General features: G+C 43.0%; 1 protein-coding gene across 1 annotated transcript; it reads right to left on the reverse strand.

Annotated features, from left to right (window-relative positions):
• LOC142372882 (complement component C7) lies at positions 1-21,183 on the reverse strand. The gene is made up of 18 exons (XM_075455883.1): positions 21,045-21,183; positions 20,859-20,911; positions 20,008-20,083; positions 17,793-17,934; positions 17,551-17,695; positions 17,293-17,431; positions 16,114-16,242; positions 15,764-16,007; positions 15,079-15,192; positions 14,793-14,959; positions 12,745-12,973; positions 12,402-12,573; positions 3,297-3,384; positions 3,013-3,145; positions 2,608-2,799; positions 772-868; positions 485-669; positions 1-332 (listed from the first exon to the last, which is right to left on the reverse strand). Exons 1-18 carry the CDS (start codon positions 21,048-21,050, stop codon positions 154-156), a joined length of 2,490 nt encoding a protein of 829 aa, XP_075311998.1. The 5' UTR covers positions 21,051-21,183; the 3' UTR covers positions 1-153.
• Positions 21,184-25,239: the final 4,056 nt, after the last annotated feature.

Here is a 25,239-nt window from a genome sequence, read left to right on the forward strand (position 1 = left end):
TATTCCAAAAAAAATGTTTTATTCATTTTCTATAACAAAAACTGACAAAACATTAACTGAGATGCCCTCAAACATCATAACAAATACAGACCGTGTTAGACAATATGTTTTGTTCTATTTACAACTCAAAAAGAAATCAAATAACAGCCTTCTTTACTCTGGACAAGCCTCTATGCTGATGACACTGATTTGCTCGCCAGAGCACCGCCGGGCCCCCGCCTCACATTCTGTCATGCTTATGGAGGCGCCGTCAACACCGGATCGGACGCACAGCGTGGGCGTGTCTTTAGGGCATTCTGATGCATTCTGACAAATGCATTTTCTTGCTGATTCTACAGTAAAAAGGAAAAAAGAAAAGTCTGATTACACCTCTGCAGTTGCACACTTATAACACCAGGTTAAAGGACTTTTAAAAGGCTTTCCAACCAGGGCTCTAACAAAAACGTTACATTGAGTTAAGGAATTACAGATAAGGGAGTCTCACCTTGGCAGATTGTCCCTGGCTGGCAGTCCTCACAGGACGTGAACGTCTCCTCCGACCAGTCACAGTCTCCGTCACCGGTCCACGTGAGGCTCCGTCCCAAACACCGCAGAGCTCCCAGCTGGCACACTCCTAATAAACGGGGTCTCTGTTGGGGTGTCAGCCTGACACACAACTGAAGCGAAGTCCTGAAAGAAGATTCGTTTGGAGAAAAATGTTGTTTTTTTTGTAAAAATAAGAAAAAAAGAAAAAAAGAGAAATAATAAATAATTATCTAAAATCATACTCACGGGCACTGAAATGGCATTTTACAGACACACCCTCGTCTTCCCACGTTCTCCCACACTTTACACTTCAGGCCGGTCGGAGGCTGAGGAGCTGTGGGCGCTGAGAAGAAAATCATTTGGAGTTCCATTAACTGGAATTGATTGGATGATTCTATTACAATGAATTGGGCTGTATCTTTGAAGTGCTTTGAGATGACATTTATCGCAATTTGGGCGCTATATGAATAAAACTGAACTGAACTAAACTGAAGATAGGCTGAGCCTTTGTTCACCCCAACAGAGGCTGCAGCCGTTCACAGCGAGCTATTTGCAAATCATATACAAAGAAACAAAGAAAAAGGGCAAAACGAGCTGGTCTTTACTTTTCCAGCATCAGAATTTATACAAACCTGGCAGCTATTTGGTGTATTCTCTCACCAAATATGATTTGACTGTGAAATAATACGATTAACATCATAATTAAATTTTAAAATCAGTTGAATGCAAAAGTAAAATACAAAAATATTTCCTCAGTGTGATTTTTCATTCCACAACAACACAACATCTCATTACACAGCAAAAACTCAGTCTTTCCAAGAATATGCAACTTTTTTCTCATCAAATGTAGTAATTAGTAAACGGAGGAAAATTATCTCGTTATCACGGGAAAACGGATGGAATAAAATATATCTTTGTATGTCTGTTTAGGGCTTCCGTAATATCTAGCAGGTAAAATGCCGAATATTTCCTCGACGCTTGGTTTACGGATGCTGTTTTCACCCTCGTGTGCTCACCTGTAGCTCCTGATTTATGCAAAACTTATATAACCTGGTTGGCATGCCCATCCAAACCCAACAAGGTGCAGCAATTGGAAATGTTTCACAAAAGTTTCATAAACACTTAAAAGTGAAACAGAGAAGCTTCCTCTCTGACTTCTCCTCTACAACCAAGAGCTATTTTCTCTGTAGCAACATGTAAGTTTAGGTTCAGAGATGAAACTGCAGTCAGTTCGAGCCCCTCTATTCACCACAAACACTGTGATGACGTATGCAAATTCCTACAGTTCAGTGATTTAAAATAGGTCACAGTGTGTTTACCACAGAGACGTCCACAGGTTTAAAGGGATAGTTCGCCTCTTTTGACATGAAGCTGTATGACATCCCATATCAGCAACATCATTTATGAACATCTTCTTACCCCCTGCTGCGTCCTGTGAGCCGAGTTCCAGCCTCGTTTTGGCGTGGATGAAGGTAGTCCGGCTAGTTTGTTAGGGTCCCGAAAATAAAGCGCCTTGCTTCTCAAAACAATATGCGTTCAACAGAGTAATACATTTGCATCACAAAATCGTCCCTCCAGAAAAAGTCAGACCTCACAATCGCTTGGCCCTATTTTCTCTCCCTTCGTATCACTGCCTGCTGTGTAAACTGTGCAGACCGAAGAGCAGACCGAGCAGTCCCCTGCTTCCGAGCAGCAAACACCGTAACAGGTGCGGCTATCGCTAGGTGGCTGAACGCAGTGATATGAAGGGAGGCAAAAATAGCACCAAGCGATGTGAGGTCTGACTTTTTCATACAAAATGATTTTGTGATGCAAATGTATTACTCTTTTGAACGCATATTGTTTTGAGAAGCAAGACGCTTTATTTTTGTGGCCCCTAGCAAACTAGCCGGACTACTTTCATCAACGCCAAAACGAGGCTGGAACTCTGCTCACAGGACGCAGCAGGGGGTAAGAAAATGTTCATAAATGATGTTGCTGATATGGGATGTCATACGGCTTCATGTCAAAAGAGGCGAACTATCCCTTTAAGGTACAAGGCTTCACAACAGTGACAGTGAGGTTATTAATGTTGTGCTCTACCTGATTCACAATGAAAATCACTTGGAGAAGGAGACCACTGCAGACTGGAGCTGCACATGATCTCTGAGACGTCGCCGTCCAGCACCCAGCCCGCGGGACAGGACAGGGACACGTGTTCTCCGATATCATAAACGCTCTTGGTGGGCGTTGCTTTAACCAAACTGTTGACTGTAGGAATCTCACATGTGGCAGCTGGAACAAGAAAAAAGGGAATTTTGAACAGGAAGCCAAACAAACGACAACATTTTAACCACATGTTTCATGAGCTATGACAACCTTACAGCCTTCAGCCGGGTCATGGCAGCAATTTATGACTTCATAATCGCCTAATTTGCCACCAAGCATCATGTAACAAATATCATATGGACCTACATAGATCATCCACAAGAGTTTGGTAAGACGTACTTTTGCAAACCCTCGCTCCTGCGCTCCAACTCTGGTCCTCCTCACAGGTGACTTCAGCAGTTCCAGTGAGGTAATACCCCGGTATGCAGCTGTAATCCATTCTGTCTCCAACCATGTAAAAATCTTTGGGATTCTAAGAGAAAAAAACCAAACCAACCATAAAAGCGTCACTTTTCAAACATTCCTCTAGTCTTTGCAAAGCTTAAGCAACCCTTTCTCGGGCCACATGCAAGAAACTGCAGTGGCTCAAAAAAAAGCTGACAGCGTTGGTTTCACATCCTCACCCGAACGAAGCCATTGGACAGGTGCGGAGGGGACCCACAGGTTTTTGGTGGGGCCACAGAGAGACTAAAACACTGAGGCTCCATCGTCCTGAGAGCAAACATAAGAAAAATAAGATCAACCTTTGATATTAGTGAAACTAAACTATTCAGACTGGAGACGAAAATATATTTGAAGGAATTTGTAATGGAAGAAATCACAGTGACGCTTTAGTTAGGGACCGAGCAGTGAAACTGCAAGGACCCTATTGTATCTGTAAGGTTTATTAGGGACCGAGCAGTGAAACTGCAAGGACCCTATTGTATCTGTAAGGTTTATTATTATTATTCTTATTCTTTGCAAAAGGTATGCGAAAACTCAGGAAATTTTGCGAGCGCCACGTGCCGGTCGACGACATGAAAGAATCTAAACTTTATATTTTTGGTAGTCGCTCATTGGCTCTGTAGCGCCCCCTACGATGGTTAAAAATTGTCCCCGCAATAGGATTAGTTTCGCGTGGGATGACGAAATTCGGTACACTCGTTCATCATGCCAAGACGCACAAAAAAGTCTCAGGCCGCCATGGTCCCACGTACACAGGAAGGCGGCCATTTTGGATGGAAAGTGCGTTTTCGTGCCATTTTTGGCCGATTCCACGCCTTGCTTAAGATCGAACTTGTCCTACAGATTTAATGCTACAGACTTCAAACTTGGCCAGGTTACTCTTAAGACATGGGGGGGGAAATTCATGGAGAAACTTTTTCAAAACTTAAAGGGCGTGGGCGTGGCAACTCCTCAAAGTTCGATGACTCGCCATCACTCGCCACAAAAAATTAAGTCGCTTATAACTCCCACATACATTATCCAATCTGTCCCAAACTTCATACGGTGAATGCTGGACCTAGCCTGAACGCATACATATTATCATAACGACATCCACCTATAGCGCCACCTGCTGGTGGTCGGAAACATCTCTTTTTTTCCACATCTCGCATTTGATCGAACTCGTCCTACAGATTTAATGCTACAAGCTTGAAACTTGGCCAGATTACTCTTAAGACATGGGGGGAAAGAGTCATGGAGAAACTTTTTCAAACCTCAAAGGGCGTGGCCGTGGCGACGCCTCAAAGTTATGACTCGCCATGAAGAATTAAGTCGCTTATAACTTCCACACTCATTATCCAATCTGTCCCAAACTTCACACGGTGAATGCTGGACTCAGCCTGAACGCGTACATATTATCATAGTGACATCCTCCTATAGCGCCACCTGCTGGTGGTCGGAAATGTCATTTTTTGCCACACCTCACATTTTATAAAACTCCTCCTACAGATTTAATGCTACAAGCTTCAAACTTAGCCAGGTTACTCTTAAGACATGGGGGCAAATATTCATGGAGAAACTTTTCCAAACTCTGAACAATTCGGGCGTGGTCAGGCGGTGAAAAACGTGTGATGGTGTTTGTGATTTGAAAGCCTTATCATCATCACAACGTCATGAAACTTGGCACACACGTCCATCCTGAACACCTCGTACGTATTTGAAGGGTATCGTGTGTGGGCGGAGCAAAGTGGCTCAGTGGCGCCCCCTAGGGTACTTAAAAATGGTCCACACATTGGGGTTAGTTTTGCGTGGGACGACGAAATTCGGTACACTCATTCATCATGCCCAGACGCACAAAAAAGTCTCACGTCCACAGGAAGTCGGCCATTTTGGATGGAAAGTGCGTTTTCGTGCCATTTTTGACCGATTCTACACCTTGTATAAGATCGAACTTGTCCTACAGATTTAATGCTACAGACTTCAAACTTGGCCAGGCTACTCTTAAGACATGGGGGGAAAAATTCATGGAGAAACTTTTTCAAACCTCAAAGGGCGTGGGCGTGGCGACGCCTCAAAGTTCTATGACTCGCCATCACTCGCCACAACAAATTAAGTTGCTTATAACTCCCACATACATTATCCAATCTGTCCCAAACTTCATACGGTGAATGCTGGACCCAGCCTGAACGCGTACATATTATCATAGTGACATCCACCCATAGCGCCACCTGCTGGTGGTTGGAAACATCTTTTTTTTTCACACCTCGCATTTGATCAAACTCCTCCTACATATTTAATGGTAAAATCTTCAAACTTGGCCAAGTTACTCTTAAGCTAGGGGGGAAGAAAACTCTTGAGAAGCTTTTCCAAACTCTGAACGGTGTGGGCGTGGCCAGGCGGTGACAATCGTGTGATGGCGATTGTGATTTGAAAGCCTTATCATCATCGCAACTTAATGAAACTTGGCACACACGTCCACCCTGATGACCTCGTTCGTATGTGAAGGGTATCGTGTGTGGGCTGAGCAAAATGGCTCAGTGGCGCCCCCTAGAAATTTTCAAAAACCCCTCCGCATTGGAGTTATTATGTCCTCATACGTACGCAGAGGGTATCGTGTGTGTGGGCAGAGCTGCGGCTCCAGCGTCCAGCGCATGCCCCAACGTGCGCATATCCCAACGTACGCACACCTCGGTCCCGCTCACAGCTGCTTGCAGCTTTCTAGTTATCATTATTAGGGACCGAGCAGTGAAACTGCAAGGACCCTATTGTATCTGTAAGGTTTATTATTATTATTCTTATTCTTTGCAAAAGGTATGCGAAAACTCAGGAAATTTTGCAAGCGCCACGTGCCAGTCGACGACATGAAAGAATCTAAACATTATATCTTTGGGAGTTGCTCATTGGCTCTGTAGCGCCCCCTACGGTGCATAAAAATGGTCCCCTTAATAGGATTAGTTTCGCGTGGGACGACGAAATTCGGTACACTCATTCATCATGCCCAGACGCACCAAAAAGTCTCTTGCCATCACGGTGCCACGTACACAGGAAGGCGGCCATTTTGGATGGAAAGTGCGTTTTCGTGCCATTTTTGGCCGATTCCACGCCTTGCATAAGATCGAACTTGTCCTACAGATTTCATGCTACAGACTTCAAACTTGGCCAGGTTACTCTCAAGACATGGGGGGAGAAATTCATGGAGAAACTTTTTCAAAACATAAAGGGCGTGGGCGTGGCAACTCCTCAAAGTTCGATGACTCGCCATCACTCGCCACAACAAATGAAGTCGCTTATAACTCCCACATACATTATCCAATCTGTCCCAAACTTCATACGGTGAATGCTGGACCCAGCCTGAACGCGTACATATTATCATAACGACATCCACCTATAGCGCCACCTGCTGGTGGTCGGAAACATCTCTTTTTTTCCACATCTCGCATTTGATCGAACTCGTCCTACAGATTTAATGCTACAAGCTTCAAACTTGGCCAGGTTACTCTTAAGACATGGGGGGAAAGAGTCATGGAGAAACTTTTTCAAACCTCAAAGGGCGTGGCCGTGGCGACGCCTCAAAGTTATGACTCATCATGAAAAATTAAGTCGCTTATAACTTCCACATACATTATCCAATCTGTCCCAAACTTCATACGGTGATAGCTGGACCCAGCCTGAATGCGCATAGATAAAATAGTGACATCCACCAACAGCGCCACCTGCTGGTGGTCAGAAACGTCTTTTTTTTCCATACCTCACATTTTATCAAACTCCTCCCACAGATTTAATGCTACAAGCTTCAAACTTAGCCAAGTTACTCTTAAGACATGGAGGCAACAATTCATGGAGAAACTTTTCCAAACTCTGAACGGTGTGGGCGTGGCCATGCGGTGAAAATCGTGTGATGGCGTTTGTGATTTGAAAGCCTTATCATCATCTCAAGGTAATGAAACTTGGTACACACGTCCACCCTGACGACCTCGTACGTATGTAAAGGGTATCGTGTGTGGGCGGAGAAAAATGGCTCAGTGGCGCCCCCTAGAAATTTTCAAAAACCCCTCCGCATTGGGGTTATGCTGTGCTCGTAAGTACACAGCGGGTATCGTGCGTGTGGGCAGAGCTGCAGCTCCAGCGTCCAGCGCATGCCCAACGTACGCACATCCCAACGTACGCACACCTCGGTCCCGCTCACAGCTGCTTGCAGCTTTCTAGTTATTCTTATTCTTTGCAAAAGGTATGCGAAAACTCAGGAAATTTTGCGAGCACCACCTGCCAGTCGACGACATGAAAGAATCTAAATTTTATATTTTTGGGAGTCGCTCATTGACTCTGTAGCGCCCCCTATGATGCTTAAAAATGGTCCCCTTAATAGGATTAGTTTCGCGTGGGACGACGAAATTCGGTACAGTCATTCATCATGCCCAGACGCAAAAAAAAGTCTCTTGCCGCCATGGTCCCACGTACACAGGAAGGCGGCCATTTTGGATGGAAAGTGCGTTTTCGTGCCATTTTTGACCGATTCCACGCCTTGCTTAAGATCGAACTTGTCCTACAGATTTAATGCTACAGACTTCAAACTTGCCCAGGTTACTCTTAAGACATGGAGGGAAAAATTCATTGGCCAACTTTTTCAAAACTTAAAGGGCGTGGCCGTGGCGACGCCTCAAAGTTTGATGACTCGCCATCACTCGCCACGAAAATTGAAGTCGCTTATAACTCCCACATATATTATCCAATCTGTCCCAAACGTCATACGGTGAATGCTGGACCCAGACTGAAAGCTCACATATAAAATAGTGACATCCACCTATAGCGCCACCTGCTGGTGGTTGGAAATGTCTTTTTTTTTTCCACACCTCGCATTTGATCGAACTCCTCCTACATATTTAATACAAAAACCTTCAAACTTGGCCAGGTTGCTCTTAAGACATGGGCCGAAAAAATCATTGGCCAACTTTTTCAAAACTTAAAGGGCGTGGCCGTGGCGACACCTCAAATTTATGACGCGCCATAAAAACTTAAGTCGCTTATAACTCCCACATACATTATCCAATCTGTCCCAAACTTCATACGGTGAATGCTGGACCCAGCCTGAATGTGCACATACAAAAAAGTGATATCCACCTACAGCGCCACCTAATGGTGGTTGGAAACTTCATTTTTTTCCAGGCCTCTTATTTGATCAAACTCCTCCTACATATTTCATGCTAAAATCTTCAAACTTGGCCAGGTTACTCTTAAGACATGAGGGCAAAACTTCATGGAGAAACTTTTCCAAACTCTGAACGGTGTGGGCGTGGCCAGAGGTGAAAATCGTGTGATGGCGTTTGTAATATGAAAGCCTTATCATCATCGTAAAGTCATGAAACTTGGCACCCACGTCCACCCTGACGACCTCGTACGTATGTAAAGGGTATTGTGTGTGGGCGGAGCAAAATGGCTCAGTGGCGCCCCCTAGAAATTTTCATAAAACCACTCCGCATTGGGGTTTTTATGTGCTCGTACGTACGCAGAGGGTATCGTGCGTGTGAGCAGAGCTACAGCCCCAGCGTTCAGCGCATGCCCCTACGTACGCACATCCCAACGTACGCACACTCGGTCCCGCTCACAGCTGCTTGCAGCTTTCTAGTTATTATTATTCTTTCTTTCTTATTCTTTGCAAAAGGTATGCGAAAACTCAGGAAATTTTGCGAGCGCCACCTGCCAGTCGACGACATGAAAGAATCTAAACTTTATATTTTTGGGAGTCGCTCATTGACTCTGTAGCGCCCCCTACGGTGCTTAAAAATGGTCCCCTTAATAGGATTAGTTTTGCGTAGGACAACGAAATTCGGTACACTTATTCATCTTGCCCAGACGCACAAAAAAGTCTCTCGCCGCCATGGTCCCACGTACACAGGAAGGCAGCCATTTTGGATGGAAAGTGCGTTTTCGTGCCATTTTTGACCGATTCCACGCCTTGCATAAGATCGAACTTGTCCCACAGATTTCATGCTACAGACTTGAAACTTGGCCAGGTTACTCTTAAGACATGGGGGGAGAGATTCATGGGGAAACTTTTTCAAAACTTAAAGGGCGTGGCCGTAGCGACGCCTCAAAGTTCGATGACTCGCCATCACTCGCCACAAAAATTGAAGTCGCTTATAACTTCCACATACATTATCCAATCTGTCCCAAACTTCATACGGTGAATGCTGGACCCAGACTGAACGCGTATATATTATCATAGTGACATCTACCTATAGCGCCACCTGTTGGTGGTCGGAAACATCTCTTTTTTTCCACATCTCGCATTTGATCGAACTCGTCCTACAGATTTAATACTACAAGCTTCAAACTTGGCCGGATTACTCTTAAGACATGGGGGGAAAGAGTCATGGAGAAACTTTTTCAAACCTCAAAGGGCGTGGCCGTGGCGACGCCTTGAAGTTATGACTCGCCATGAAAAATTAAGTCGCTTATAACTTCCACATACATTATCCAATCTGTCCCAAACTTCATACGGTGATATCTGGACCCAGCCTGAACGCGCATAGATAAAATAGTGACATCCACCAACAGCGCCACCTGCTGGTGGTCAGAAACGTCTTTTTTTTCCATACCTCACATTTTATCAAACTCCTCCCACAGATTTAATGCTACAAACTTCAAACTTAGCCAAGTTACTCTTAAGACATGGAGGCAACAATTCATGGAGAAACTTTTCCAAACTCTGAACGGTGTGGTTGTGGCCATGCGGTGAAAATCGTGTGATTACGTTTGTGATTTGAAAGCCTTATCATCATCTCAAGGTAATGAAACTTGGTACACACGTCCACCCTGACGACCTCGTATGTATGTAAAGGGTATCGTGTGTGGGCGGAGAAAAATGGCTCAGTGGCGCCCCCTAGAAATTTTCAAAAACCCCTCCGCATTGGGGTTATGCTGTGCTCGTAAGTACACAGCGGGTATCGTGCGTGTGGGAAGAGCTGCGGCTCCAGCGTCCAGCGCATGCCCAACGTACGCACATCCCAACGTACGCACACCTCGGTCCCGCTCACAGCTGCTTGCAGCTTTCTAGTTATTATTATTCTTTCTTCTTATTCTTTGCAAAAGGTATGCGAAAACTCAGGAAATTTTGCGAGCGCCACCTGCCAGTCGACGACATGAAAGAATCTAAACTTTACATTTTTGGGAGTTGCTCATTGACTCTGTAGCACCCCCTACAATGCTTAAAAATGGTGCCCGCAATGGGGTTAGTTTTGCGTAGAACAATGAAATTCGGTACACTCATTCAACATGCCAAGACGCACAAAAAAGTCTCAGGCCGCAATGGTCCCACGTCCTCAGGAAGGCGGCCATTTTGGATGGAAAGTGCGTTTTCGTGCCATTTTTGACCGATTCCACGCCTTGCTTAAGATCGAACTTGTCCTACAGATTTAATGCTACAGACTTCAAACTTGGCCAGGTTACTCTTAAGACATGGGGGGGGGAATTCATGGAGAAACTTTTTCAAAACTTAAAGGGCGTGGCCGTGGCGACACCTCAAAGTTCGATGACTCGCCATCACTCGCCACAAAAAATTAAGTCGCTTATAACTCCCACATACATTATCCAATCTGTCCCAAACTTCATACGGTGAATGCTGGACCCAGCTTGAACGCGCAAATATTATCATAGTGACATCCACCTATAGCGCCACCTGCTGGTGGTCGGAAACTTCTTTTTTTCCCTACACCTCGCATTTGATCGAACTTGTCCTACAGATTTGATGCTACAGACTTCAAACTTGGCCAGGTTACTCTTAAGACATGGGGGAAAAAATTCATGGAGAAACTTTTTCAAACCTCAAAGGGCGTGGCCGTGGCGACGCCTCAAATTTATGACTCGCCATTAAAAATTAAGTCGCTTATAACTTCCACATACATTATCCTATCTGTCCCAAACTTCATACGGTTATTGCTGGACCCAGCCTGAACGCGTACATATTATCATAGTGATAAACACCTATAGCGCCACCTGCTGGTGGTTGGAAACGTCTTTTTTTTCCACACCTCAAACTCCTCCTACAGATTTAATGCTACAAGCTTCAAACTTGGCCAGGTTAGTCTTAAGACATGGGGGCGAAAATTCATGGAGAAACTTTTCCAAACTCTGAACGGTGTGGGCGTGGCCAGGCGGTGAAAATCGTGTGATGGCGTTTATGATTTGAAAGCCTTATCATCATCGCAAAGTCATGAAACTTGGCACACACGTCCACCCTGACGACCTCGTACGTATGTAAAGGGTATCGTGTGTGGGCGGAGCAAAATGGCTCAGTGGAGCCCCCTAGAAATTTTCAAAAACCCCTCCGCATTCGGCTTATTATGTGCTCGTACGTACGCAGAGGGTATCGTGTGTTAGGGCACAGCTGCGCGACTACAGCGTCCAGCTCCAGCCCCAACGTACGCACATTCCAACGTACGCACACCTCGGTCCCGCTCACAGCTGCTTGCAGCTTTCTAGTTCTCCTTCTATTTGTAGATTAAATTAGGGCTGGGCGAGTTAACTCGTTATTATCGCGTTAACTTGTTAATTATTTAACGCCGATCAATATTTTATCGCGCATTAACGCAGGTTTTATTATTGTAAAAGTCTGTTGAATGCATCACATTCACACAGTTAATAAAATAAAGATAAACTAGCAGGTAACATCACCGCTACAGGTGCTCCTCGGTCTCTGTGTGAAGCTCACGGAGCTAACCGGCGCTACTTCCTGTTTTACTTGTTTCAACATAAAAGCACGTATTTCAAAATAAATTTAAAAAAAAACTCCTGCATTTACAGCCAAGTTGAATTGTCTTCTCAGCGTAGTAGTTCCAGTCTAAAATATCACTAAAAGGCAAAGCACACAACTGATAGCAGCAAGTCATTCAAGGAAACAGACAGTGGAGCGAGGCTTCTACATAAAAACTACAGAAAGATGCTGATGTTAAAAGTGTGTTTGCACAACAAATGTTATGGCACTTTCATTCATATGGCAGCACATTTAAAATAAAGCTAAATGCTAAAAGCTATACACTACTTTTGAATTGATTTTTGGATTCTGCATACAAATGCGATTCATCGTGATTAATCAGGGAAATCATGTGATTAATTAGATTAAACATTTTAATCGTTGCCCAGCCCTAGATTAAATACAATGTGAGTGGTCATAATTATCTTTTGTAGGCGAAAACTGACAAAAGTACAATATAAATCTACATTTTAAACATAAGACTATTCATTTGGGATTAAATAATTCGCAAATTTGCCGTCCTACTGGATAAAGACAAGGGTTTGAGTGTCCTCACTGTAAATATTGGATATCTGGTTCCTCGCAACGCCTGTCCTCCGCCTGCAGCCCGATGCAGTGCTGGCCACCTCCTCTAGGGGCAGGATTGTTGCAGCTTCTGGTCCTTGATCTCCTACCGCCAGAGCAAGATCCCCATGAGGACCAACAGCTCCAGCTGCCATGGATCACCCCTGTGAGAACGAGAGGAAGAGATTCTCATTCTTGTCCCACTTTCCCAACTGCAGTAGCTGCCACTGATCCTTTTTAATCATTTCACTGTGCTTTGTGGCATGTCCTGTCAAAACTTGCTGCTTTAGGCTGAATGCCAGTTTAAAATGAACTTTAAACTTCCCCATGTTTACCTGCTTGTTCTCCGATCACAGTTCCTATCTGGCAGGCCGCTCCGGAGGTCCCAGGCCGGCAAACGCAGCGACACTCGCTGCCCGCCACCAGCGGCTGGCCGTTGTTCTGGCAGGGCCGGCAGTGGCAGGCATGCTCCTCTGCCATGTACTCCTCTATGGCCCTTTTCAGATGGAGCTTCTTCAAACCTGCACACTGCACCTCCTTCACCAGCTCGTACAGGGGGCGCAGCTGGGAAACAAGACCACAGGCACTTCAGAGATACAGTCTGATTTAAGCCAATAACTATCCAATTCATTGTAATACAATCATAACCAGAGGTGGGTAGTAACGAGTTACATTTACTTGAGTAAGTTTTTGAAAAAATTTTACTTCTAGGAGTAGTTTTAAATCTCTATACTTTTTACTTTTTCCTTGAGTAGATGTGTGCAGCAGAAACTGTCCTCTTACTCCGCTACATTAGGCTACAATGAGCTGGTTACTTTTCTTCTTACCTCTTTGGTATTCTGCGCCTCATTATTTTTATCCCCCCGCGTACGCCTCATTTTAATGTTTTATTCTGACAGAGAGAGAGACTTCCTCCAAAGGCTCTACCACCTGACTGTGTTCCACCAATCAGACGCAGCCGTGCAGTCGGGTCACGTGACCGTACTCAATCTCAGCGGCGGGACGGGTTAGCTTTAGCATTAGCAGTCGTAGCAAACAAACAAAGAAACAGATGAAAAATGTCAGAACCAACGGTGGGGAATGAAGACGCAGACGAGGCCTCATACTGAAAGCATGTTTACCTTACAAAGAGTGAGAAACAGCAGCTACATTATGTGTCTTCTGTGTCAACCAAAACAAACGCACATTTCAGCAGAAACTCAACATCTAACTTGAGGAAACATGTAGCGGTAAGTTTCCTAAACTCGTTTTTTCCCCCATGGATAGGTGAATGTTTGTTTTTTAGGTTACATATGGGTTACATATGTTTTAAACATTTCCTAAGTCTCTTTTATTTTTTATTGAAGTACTTGAATTTACCTGGATTATTTTAATTTAAGCTATTTTGTAATTAATTAATTAATTTTAATTTATTTTATCAATTGGATGAACTCTAATTTGCCTAAAGATGATTATTTAGTATTTTTGTCTGTCTGATTGAATGCTTGTGTTAACAAATAAATCAGACGTTACTCAACAGTTACTCAGTACTTGAGTAGTTTTTTTCACCGAGCACTTTTTTACTCTTACTCAAGTAATTATTCGGACGACTACTTTTTACTTTTACTTGAGTCGTATTATTCTGAAGTAACAGTACTTTTACTTGAGTACAATTTTTGGCTGCTCTACCCACCTTTGATCATAATCCATGCAAATCAAAAATCAGATAGAGGTTTTCAGCTACTTTACACAGTTAACCTCAATTAACTGGCTGGTAATATGAGGCTGCAACGTTAGCTGGGTTTCCATTGAGTAACTAAGCTAATCTGAAGCTAATCTCCTCTATTTGAGAAGATGCAAAAAAAAAGAAATGTGAATCACATGTTTCCTTTGACCGGTTTGAGGTCGACTAAGCAGTGTAGCTTTGGCAGTGTGAGCTGCAATGCTAGTGGTTACATTTAAGTAGAAGTCGTTGCCCTAACTGGAAACAGAACTGGAGGAAGAAAACACAGCTGTGGTGGACAAGAAGAAAATGGAAAAGATGTCTTTTTATGGAAGTACTTTAATCTCTGGGAATATCTGTGATATCATATCAGATCTGGGGAGTTTATTGTTTACCGGCTCAGACTGGAAACAGCTGGTGAGTCAGATCATTTTTAATCTTTGCTAGGTCAGCGGTAACAACAAAGCAACAAAGCTGCATGTTGGGCTAAACAAAGGCTTGCTTGTTAAACCCTGAGGAGATTCTGCAGGAATGAGGTCTGGCCTAATCCAACCGTCAGCCAGTCTGAACTCGACCTAACTCCAAACAGATTTTAAGTATCCGTTACCTACAATCAGCACTTGCACTGATGCACAAATAATCAATACCTATGACACACCCAAGGACATAAGTGGCTCCTACCTTCTGGTCTATAACATCAGGGAAGTCTCTGACAGATGAGGCCCAGTCACTGTACACCTGTCCGTTAGCTTCTGGGTTTTCCAGATCCACAACAGAAAGACTAGCTATGAAGGCCGGATCTCCGCCAAACACATTGACCTTAATGGGCAATTTGTTTACACTGTTTCCTGTGGAAAAAATGGAAATCAAGTCTGTTTATAGCCAAGTTTTGACTGAAATTGTCTATCTGATTTTATTTGACTCCCAAGAGTCATTTGAAAGTCTCAACATGGGAACTTTGACTCACCGTAACTGGATGCCAAAGCTTGTTTCACTTTAACACAGGTGATTTTGGTTTTCTTAAAGAAAAGAAAGCGTTTCACCTTTTTCCAACACTTTTGGTACTCTATATCTGTTGTACCTGTATGCAAGCAAGACGGACACAAACATGAATAAAACACTCCAGATGTCTTCATACCAAACAAAATGACAGATCATTTGATGAAATTACACTCTTGTAATGTGTTTACCGTGTTATATGCCACCAAAACCAGGGCTTCACGCCATCGATTAGTATTAAAAGACGTTAAAATGTTTAAAGTTACATCTGTCTAAGTGTCATTTTAGTCAAGACAAGTTTGAACTCAACGTTCTTGCAAACTATATGTATATTTTAGAATAAGAGAACAAATTTAAGATGGATGTCTTCGTATAGATATTTCTATATATACATTTTTTCTCACTTAAAACACATCAAGGTTTATTTTGATAGATTTTTCTGTGAATAATTGATACATAATGGGACAAATGGATCTAAAGTGTGGGGTTTAAAACAGAAAGAAGTAACAGCATAAAGGTAACATTTGTACATCCTCAGTTTGTTATAATAAGCTGGCATCATTCCCCTTTAGATTTAATGAGCTAAATCAAGTTATTTGTGCATGTAAAAGTTTTACACTAAAAGCAGCAGTATTCACACAAAGAGCTCTTACTGCTTGAAGTGAACGCCTGGCGATCCAGCTCTAATAAGCCTTGGTATTCGCCTCCCAGTGACCCTTCTGAGAGGTAGTGTGTGCCGTAAGTCTGCAGCAGCTTTCGGTAAGCCGAGTAGTCGTAAGTGAGGGGCAGTGAAGTCAAGGCCTTCCAGAAGGCCTCGGACAGAGTCAGGTACTGGGGGGCAGAGTTTTGAAACTGGGCCAGCTTCACTTTATTCTTCAAGACTATGAGTCTGTAAGCCTGGAGGATAATTAGGAAAAGTCATTGACTGCCCACCAACAAAGATCTTTTAGCTGGTCCATCATGGACTTACAGATTTGGGAAGCAGATCAAGTTATACAATCACCTTATCATCTTTGACCGTTTTGTGAAAGGTGCGCCGGTCATATCCCAGCAGGGCGTTTGACTGGATGTGCTGCATGTAGGACCAGGAACTCTCATAGGACTCATCACTCTCTTCATTGTCCACTTGCACCTAAGATACAGACAAATGCAACACGCCTCAATAATTATCCTTTCGGGCAGCTTCTGATACAATATTGCCTGTTTTGGGGTGGTCCGTGGCGTAGTGGGTTGAGCAGGCGCCCCATGTACATGCATGTTGTTCCCCCTCTCTCTGCCACCTGCTTCCTGTCTCTATCAAACTGTCCTATCCAATAAAGGCATAAAAAGCCCCCAAAAATACTAAAAAATATATATATTGCCTGTTTTGGTCTTAGCTTCTAAGACCACATTGATGCAAAGTTGTTAGCTCACACCTTCGATCCAGGCTGAGATACTCAACAACAATAGCTACAATGTGGACTGCAGTGAAGGTTTTTTGCAGATAATCACTGGCCCCAAAGAACATATGTTAGACTCTGTACACACAAACACATGGATTTTGATAACTGCACATTTTTCTATGCATTAGCACCTGTAATACAAAAGCAAGCGCAGTTTTGGACACTGAAACCAAACTTTTTTCCGGAAAAAACACCTTCCAGGATGAAGATTTTCACTGACTGTAATGTTTATGTGCCAGCTGGAAACGACACTGCCTGCTGTGTAGACCGTGCAGAGCGAGCAGTCCCCTGCTTCCGAGCAGCAAACACCGTAACAGGCGCGGCTGTCGGCAGGCGGCAGCAGGCAGTGATACGAAGGGAGAGAAAATAGGGCCAAGAGATTGTGAGGTCTGACTTTTTCCTGGACAACGATTTTGTGATACAAATGTATTACTCTTTTGAACGCATATTGTTTTGAGAAGCAAAACGCTTTATTTTTTAAACCCCAGCCAACTAGCCGAACTACCTTCATCAACACCAAAACGAGGCTGGAACTCGGCTCACGGGACGCAGCAGGGGGTAAGAAGATGTTCATAAATGATGTTACTGATACTGGATGTCATACAGCTTCATGTCAAAAGAGGCGAACTATCCCTTTAAAACTGTAATATTTGTAACCTTTTCTTTTAGATTATAAAAATCCAAATTATTATCTATTCACGATCTAGTTAAAACCACAAACGGTCGGTATTTTGACTCACCTCAAAGCTGTATTTGAGTATATTCTGTGGCAGCCTAAACGTCACTTTGTGGTCCCCGCTGTAGACTTTCCTGCACTGCCCTCCAAAGCTCAGAGTGTTGATGACGCCTGCTCTCAGTTTCCCTGTCAGCACGTCGTACCTTTGAGATGACACAACAAATGCTTTTATTTACTTTTATCCAACAGGTGACACGTTTTTCTGCTCCTAACTTCGTGTTCTGGTTAATTCTGTAAACTAAAAGGTGTGGTGACTACTCACCCTCTGCCTGTGAAGTCAGAGTTCGGAGGTGTTTTGGCAAGATCACATGAGTACTGGCTGTCGTCTATGTTACAGTTTCGCTCATCCAGACCATCCTCACAGTCCTGGTCTCCATTACACACCAAAGATTGACTGATACACTGACCTGCATCAGGTAAACAGTAAACAGTTTTTACCACATATTGGAGTGGGCAGCAGACAGGAATGAAACTATGAAAGATTGACTGTGTGTTACAACATACCAGAGGTACAGCGAAATCTGCCTCCGCAGCCTGAATCCAGGGGACATTTCTTCTGTGGGACGCATGACTGCGTTTCAGAGACGTCTCCTGAACATGGCAACCCGCCAAACTGAGCGTACACCTCCACGTGACGAGTTCGCACCTAAAAAAAGCAAAAAGAACAAAGTTAAGTTAATAAAATAAACAAACAAATCCATTACTAGTAAGATCAGCCTCTCTTTTTGTGTGTTCCTGGTCCCAAATGACACTAACTTACCGTGAAACCCACAGAAATGTCAAATCCACAAGCAAAATTTTATCATTTGATTAGTAAATGTAAATGTACTTTATTTATACAGACCCTTACAGACAATCCTTATGGTATACCAAAGTGCTTTACAGCAGGTAATAAATAAAGAGAAAAATAAGTAAAAACAAATAAAAACAATAAAAGAACAGTGAAAGCAATAAAATACAACAAAATTAAATAAGATAAAAGTGTCATCATACTGCTGGGTATTAAAAGCAATCCTAAATAAGTAGGTTTTTAGCCTAGATTTGAAGAGGCCCAGGTCAGAAAAAAGACCTGTATTAAAGTATCTTTAATACATAATAAAGTATCAAAAATAGTATTAAAGGTTCAGTGCATAAAATGTTGTGATATTTCTTGGTGAAGTTGCAGATTGCAACAACCTACACACCCCCTGCCTCACCTTCCACCCCCCCTTTGGGAAAAACTATGGTGACTACCGAAACTGTGACAGGCCTGAACAAGAACCGTGTTTGTGATTTATTTGTTAACACAAGCATTCAATCAGACAGACAAAAAATACTAAATAATCACCTTTAGGCAAATTAGAGTTCATCCAATTGATAAAATAGATTAAAATGAATTAATTAATTACAAAATAGCTTAAATTAAAATAATCCAGGTAAATTCAAGTACTTCAATAAAAAATAAAAGAGTGTGATTCGGCTATTAACTACTTGTTTTTGTAATATTTGCAGTGGCCTTTAATAACACCTCAGCGCCCGGAGCTCGAGCTATTGTGACACAATTTTGGCACATGCCATCATTTGCTTGCCTGCAGAATGTTCCGATTGGTCAATGACACACCAGTCATCTCAGAGCCTGAATGTACCTACAACTGTCTGAGCTCCCCTAGAATCCTGTGTAGTGCAATGGAACATTTTATTTAGCCTTATGCTTGTGTCTCATCATGTTTAAATCCCTTGTGAGATTTGGGCTGTGTTCGAAACCGCATACTACATACTACATACTTCCATACTGCATACTAATCGATCAGACAGTATGCAGAGCGTTTACCCACAATGCATTTTGCTCCTGCCCGAGCCGAAATCAGCCGGCCTGAAGCTGATTTCTCTTAAGCTCTAAACTCTGTAAACTTTAGCAACATTTGAAACATTTTCAGGTGAGAAAGTAGTCGTTTAGATCCCCAACGTGTTGAAAACCTGACAAAATACCGGCTGTTTACAATTTTGTTCCCACAAATTCGGCGCTACTAAAGCTAGCCGCAGTGAGCAACGCACTTCCTGTTATTTTCACAAAATAAAATACCCGTTGCCTTTTATCATAGGGAAAGCCATTACCATACAATTGGCGCTTTTGTTTTGAAAACAGGAAGTGAACCTACCCTCGTTGTAGCTAGCTTGAAACTGCCGTTTTGACAGGAAATGACGATCGGCGACGTTACGTTACGTTGCATCTTGGGTAGTTTGAGTATGAGTAGTAACCTCATGATGCATACCCAACATTTCAGAGAATCTAGTATGCATCCGGGAACTTCTCGCTTACTCAAACTCGCATACTAACTCAAAAGGTTAGTATGAGTAGTGGGAGAAGTATGCGATTTCGAACACAGCCTTGGTCTTCTTTTCCCAGGCACAAGATGTTTCCAATCAAACATTTCTTTGTTTCATTGTTCATTCTGTTCTGCGCACTCTGCAAGGCCGTCCAGCTCATTGAGGTTCATCGAGAGATAAGAAGAAGTCAGCTTGCACAGTCTGATAAAAGGACATTTTTTTCTTTCTCCTGTGTTCGGGTACAATAAGACGAATGAAGTCTTGCTCTCTCTTGTACAAGAACTATTCAATAAACCTGCCTGAGTGCTTTTCACCTTAACAGTGCTCGGATGATTTTCTGTCAACACAAACATCTGAATATGTCTTTCCCAGCAGCATGACGAAGTATAAAGAGAGCAGTGCTCTGAATCACCTTTGTCCTGGTGCAGCCATCACAGTCGGACCAGCCTCCGTAAGATCCCCATCTGCAGTGTACAGGCTGCTGACAGCTGAGAGAAGGGGACATTTCAAGCTCCGTTAAATTTAACACAAGCCACTGGAAATAGAGCTCAAAACCACAGCAAACGCAGAAGAGATGCACGTTAATAAGATGATTCAACTGACAAACTGCAGCGAAATGTAAAGACTAGAGCTGGGCGAGTTAACTCGTGATTATCGCGTTAACGCATTGATTATTTAACGCAGATAAATATTTTATCGCGCATTAACGCAGGTTTTTTTTGTAATTTTTGTAATTTTTTTACATTTTTTTATTTAAAAAAACTAAATTTTTGGAGGGCTTTTGTGCCTTTAATGGATAGGAAAGTTCAGAGAGATCGGAAAAGAAAGTAATCGGCGGATCCACCAAACATGGAGAAGGTTACGGAACTTTTACTCGGCCATTTTCATTGGCAATTGAATTGTCTTCTCAGCGTAGTAGTTCCAGTCTAAAATATCACTTAAAGGCAAAACACACAACTGATAGCAGCAAGTCATTCAAGGAAACAGACAGTGGAGCGAGGCTTCTACATAAAAACTACAGAAAGATGCTGATGTTAAAAGTGTGTTTGCACAACAAATGTTATGGCACGTTCATTCATATGGCAGCACATTTAAAATAAAACTAAATGCTAAAAGCTATACAATACTTTTGGATTCATTTTTGGATTCTGCGTACAAATGCGATTAATCGTGATTAATCAGGGAAATCATGTGATTAATTAGATTAAACATTTTAATCGTTGCCCAGCCCTAGTAAAGACGTAAATGTGTAAGTATGCCTACCGGATCTGTGACACAAAGCCAACAGATAACACCAAAGCTGCAGCCAAATTCAGCTGTGGACAAAGAGGAAAAAAGATATTTTAAATTCTTTTTACACAGATTATTAACGCTAAACATCAGACATTATCACACAGTCTAAAGAATATTGGATACATCTTAACGGTAAGTGAATTTGGGGGCTTTTACCTTCATGATGTGCTGCTCAGAGTTCAGTTTTCCGTCTGATCCGGCACCGCATCAGGCCGGGCGATATAATCACCTGGTAGGAGATGGGAGGGGTGGGCAGGATTTCTGCACAGAGTTCAGGAATTCCCTGAGTGAAGAAATGTTTGTTGTGCTGCCCCAGTTCACCCAATGAGTCACGAACAAGGACCCAGTGTTCCATTCCGAGCCTCGGCCCTCTGAGAGCTTTGTTTTGCCCTCGTATTTTTGCATTTGTCACCAGCGGCAATGAGTATTTTTTCCTGTGAACAGTGTGCACTTTGTGCTCTCTGATTCAAAAGAACAAATGATGAAATCCGCTGAGTGGTTAGCCTCACTGGAGAAAGACAGCCGTGGTTGCATCACTCGTGTTTATCTTGGATAAGGCCCTCACAAGCTGACATTGGATGATTAGATAAAGGTTAGAAAAATTCCAACGGCTCATATTCGAGCATTTTTCACTTGATTGTTTGCTAAATATGTGTGGACATCACATCCATGTTGAAATGTTTGGCACCATGTGGACAGTATTTTATTCCTAAACTCTAAATTTTTATTTATTTACCTCATTTCCTCTGGGTTTTTTGTTGTTGCCATCTTCCTATTCCAGTTAAATCTTTTTACCACCTCAGTAAAATCCTAAAAATGGTGTTCTAAGTCTGAAGGAGCAGTAAGTCGTCAGAGGTTTTAACTTGATTGTCTTCATGCATACATCCTGTACATTGTTGCCATCTAGTGGTGATCTACTGTCTCCTGTTGGGTTCATGACCAAGATGCTGATGACATTTCTTAAAAGGAGGCAGAAAAGAGTTACTTGTTATGCAAAATGCAACTTAACAGGACTCCTCGTACTCAATCCTTCCATTCACAACACAACACAACACAACACGCACCACCATTATTTATCTTGGCTTAATGTGTGCTCACAACGTGAAATGTGTGATACACATTGTCACCCTGTGCTGTGTTTATGATTGGCTAATTCTATGTTATATAATAATATAAAGAAATAACTAAGATGAAGCATCATATGAGCCTTTTATTTTGTAAACCTCAAATCAGAAAAAGTTAGGATGGAAAATGCAAACCCAATATATTCATTCTTCATTAGCTATTACACGATATCGCCAAAAGTATTCGCTCATCTGCCTTTACACGCATATGGACTTAAAGGGATAGTTCGCCTCTTTTGACATGTAGCTGTATGACATCCCATACTAGCAATATCATTTATGAACATTTTCTTACGAGTCATCAAACTTTGAGGCGTTGCCATGCCCACGCCCTTTGAGGTTTGAAAAAGTTGCCCGATGATTTTTTTCCCCCCATGTCTTAAAGCAATACTATGTAACATTTCTACCTTAGAGTTTGAGTTTTAATATTACGATTGGCCTGTCTCCTATGCCCTTCGGGGGTCTGAGTTGGAAAAACTGCGCTATGTAACTTTGCTGGACCGGCCCGGGAGCTGAGCGGAAGCACTTCGACTTGCTTTCTGGCACACCTACCGCAAAAACAAATAGACCCCTCTCACGCTCCCAGGTACATTTAATTACTCTTACCTTCTCGGTCGACATAGCTTGCACCTTTTGACTCCTCGCCGGTTCGTCAACAAACGTGAAACGTGAAAGCGAAAGGGTGTTGTATTTATGACAGTGTAACCGTACATTACCTCCAAGCCTGTAGGGGGAGCTCCAGAGTGGGCTTTTTGAGAAGTTACATTGTATTGCTTTAAGAGTAACCTGGCCAAGTTTGAAGTGTGTAGCATTAAATCTGTAGGACGAGTTCGATCATATGCAAGGCGTGGAATCGGTCAAAAATGGCACAAAAACTCACTTTCCATCCAAAATGGCCGCCTTCCTGTGGACGTGTGACCATGGCGGCAGGAGACTTTTTTGTGCGTCTGGGCATGATGAATGAGTGTACCGAATTTCGTTGTCCCACGCGAAACTAACCCCAATGCGGGGGCCATTTTTAAGCATCGTAGGGGGCGCTACAGAGTCAATGAGCGACTCCCAAAAATATAAAGTTTAGATTCTTTCATGTCGTCGACTGGCAGGTGGTGCTCGCAAAATTTCAAGAGTTTTCAAGCACCTTTTGCCAAGAATCGGACGGAAGACGGACGGAATAATAAGAATCCTTACAGATACAATAGGGTCCATGCAGTTTCACTGCTCAGTCCCTAATAAAAATAATGATGATGATGACTGAGGACAACAGCAGATGTTTCAATCAGACCCCCTGATTGTGTATCTGATCTTCTCCAACTTGATATGGTACATGATTTCCCTAATCCAATGACTGTATGTTGGAGGTGCTGGGTCTTTCCATTTCAATAATATCTGTCTTCCAGCTAACAGAGAACAGAAAGCCACCATTATTCTTTCCCACATCTCAAGACGGGAGTCTATCTGGGTTACACCAAAAAGTCCAATGAATGGAGAGTGTTCGCAAAGATCTTAGAAAAGGTCTCAAAGATGGGCTGCCAGAAGGTGCAAAGCTTTGGACATGTCCAAAACATGTGTAAGAGCGTTGCTGGATCTCGCCCACATCTATCATTGCATACTATGGTTTTATGTTGTCTTGGTGCCTAGACTCTTGTGCAGATGTTCCTGAAAAGGATGTTGAATCCTAAAGTACTTTCCTGCATTTTTGGACTTGTTTTTCGTCTTTAGTCCAGAGCAAACAGCGTATATTTATTCCATAGCAGATCTGGAATACAAATTGGTCTGGGCACAACACACATTTCCACTGTGTGATGGATACAGAAACATTTCTGATCCACACCGTGATCTCTGCCCGTGTGGTTGTATCAGCTATCAGTGAAGGCTGGTCCATGATCAGAGATCCTTAGACTGAGGATTGCTCCCTTGCCCTTGACACACTGAAATTCCTCTAGTTTCCTTGAGTAGTTTAAGGAATTGTGGCAGAAATATGCAAATCCCTTCCAAACCTTTGGATGACTTTTCTCACAGATGGGCTTTCATACACCAAACCGAAGGTAATGACCCAGTGGTGACTCACTTTATCCGGCCAAAATGAACTGATGGTCAGGATGTAAACTCAACTCCTGCACAAGAGGACATAGCTTGTAAAATGTAGTGTGTACATTATAAAATAATATAATGTGTGTGTCTGTGCAAAGCATATAGACAATCTGTGGGTGGTCCACAGGGGTGGTCTGATGACACGGAGAGAAAAACAAGTCATTGCTGACATATGAGTGGGTCAGAGTCACATGTAGCACCAACTGGACTGAAATGTGACTCCACTGGCAGGAAAACTCTCACTCAAAGACAGCGGAGAAGCGGTTCTGTCGACTCTGTCAGGCTTTTATTTTGTTAAAGTCTGTTGCTGTCTGCTGCGGAACCGGGAAAGAAAGTAATCGGCGGATCCACCAAACATGGAGAAGGGTACGGAACTTTTACTCGACCATTTTCATTTTAAAGTTCTTCCAGACGGCGGAGTCGACAGAACCAAAGTCATCTGTAAACACTGCCAAGTTGAATTGTCTTCTCAGCGTAGTAGTTCCAGTCTAAAATATCACTTAAAGGCAAAACACACAACTGATCGCAGCAAGTCATTCAAGGAAACAGACAGTGGAGCGAGGCTTCTACATAAAAACTACAGAAAGATGCTGATGTTAAAAGTGTGTTTGCACAACAAATGTTATGGCACTTTCATTCATATGGCAGCACATTTAAAATAAAGCTAAATGCTAAAAGCTATACAGCCCTAATATTTTCACTGCATATCAGGAGAGAAAACTTTTAATTATGAAGGTGAAACTTTTTTGACTGTTTGTTCTGCCTTCTCGTGTCTTTTTCTATTCTTTGAAGCTTAGAAACAGAAGCGAACAACTGGAACAGGATCATGGGTTCAGACACTTTGCTTGTCGGCTACCGTCGATCCTCCTGCACTACCCAGCCTCCACCAGCAGATGGCGCCGCCCGCTCTCCCCGCGGTTTACTTCTTTTTTTTCCTCGCTGCCGTTTCAACCAGCTGCAGGCGGACAGGCGGAGGAGCTGGTCTTGGACAGCTTCGTTTGCACTCTCGGAGAATCGCTCTCACGGCTGGCTGTTAAACTGTGAACGCGCAGCTCCTTCAGAGCGACTTTGTGTGAAATATTTGTGTCAGTTTGTTGCGGTTTTCATCGAGGACACCAGTGAGAGCCGCAGCCCGG

Source organism: Odontesthes bonariensis, chromosome 22, assembly GCF_027942865.1.
Source record: "Odontesthes bonariensis isolate fOdoBon6 chromosome 22, fOdoBon6.hap1, whole genome shotgun sequence".
Lineage (NCBI taxonomy): Eukaryota > Metazoa > Chordata > Actinopteri > Atheriniformes > Atherinopsidae > Odontesthes > Odontesthes bonariensis.

Excerpts from the sequence above, each read along its gene's own strand:
- LOC142372882 (XM_075455883.1), bottom strand. Across the intron at positions 17,696-17,792 it reads CAGATTTCGCTGTACCTCTG|GTCAGTGTATCAGTCAATCT; the intron begins GTATGTTGTAAC and ends TACCTGATGCAG. Across the intron at positions 15,193-15,763 it reads CCAGGCGTTCACTTCAAGCA|GTACAACAGATATAGAGTAC; the intron begins GTAAGAGCTCTT and ends GCTTGCATACAG.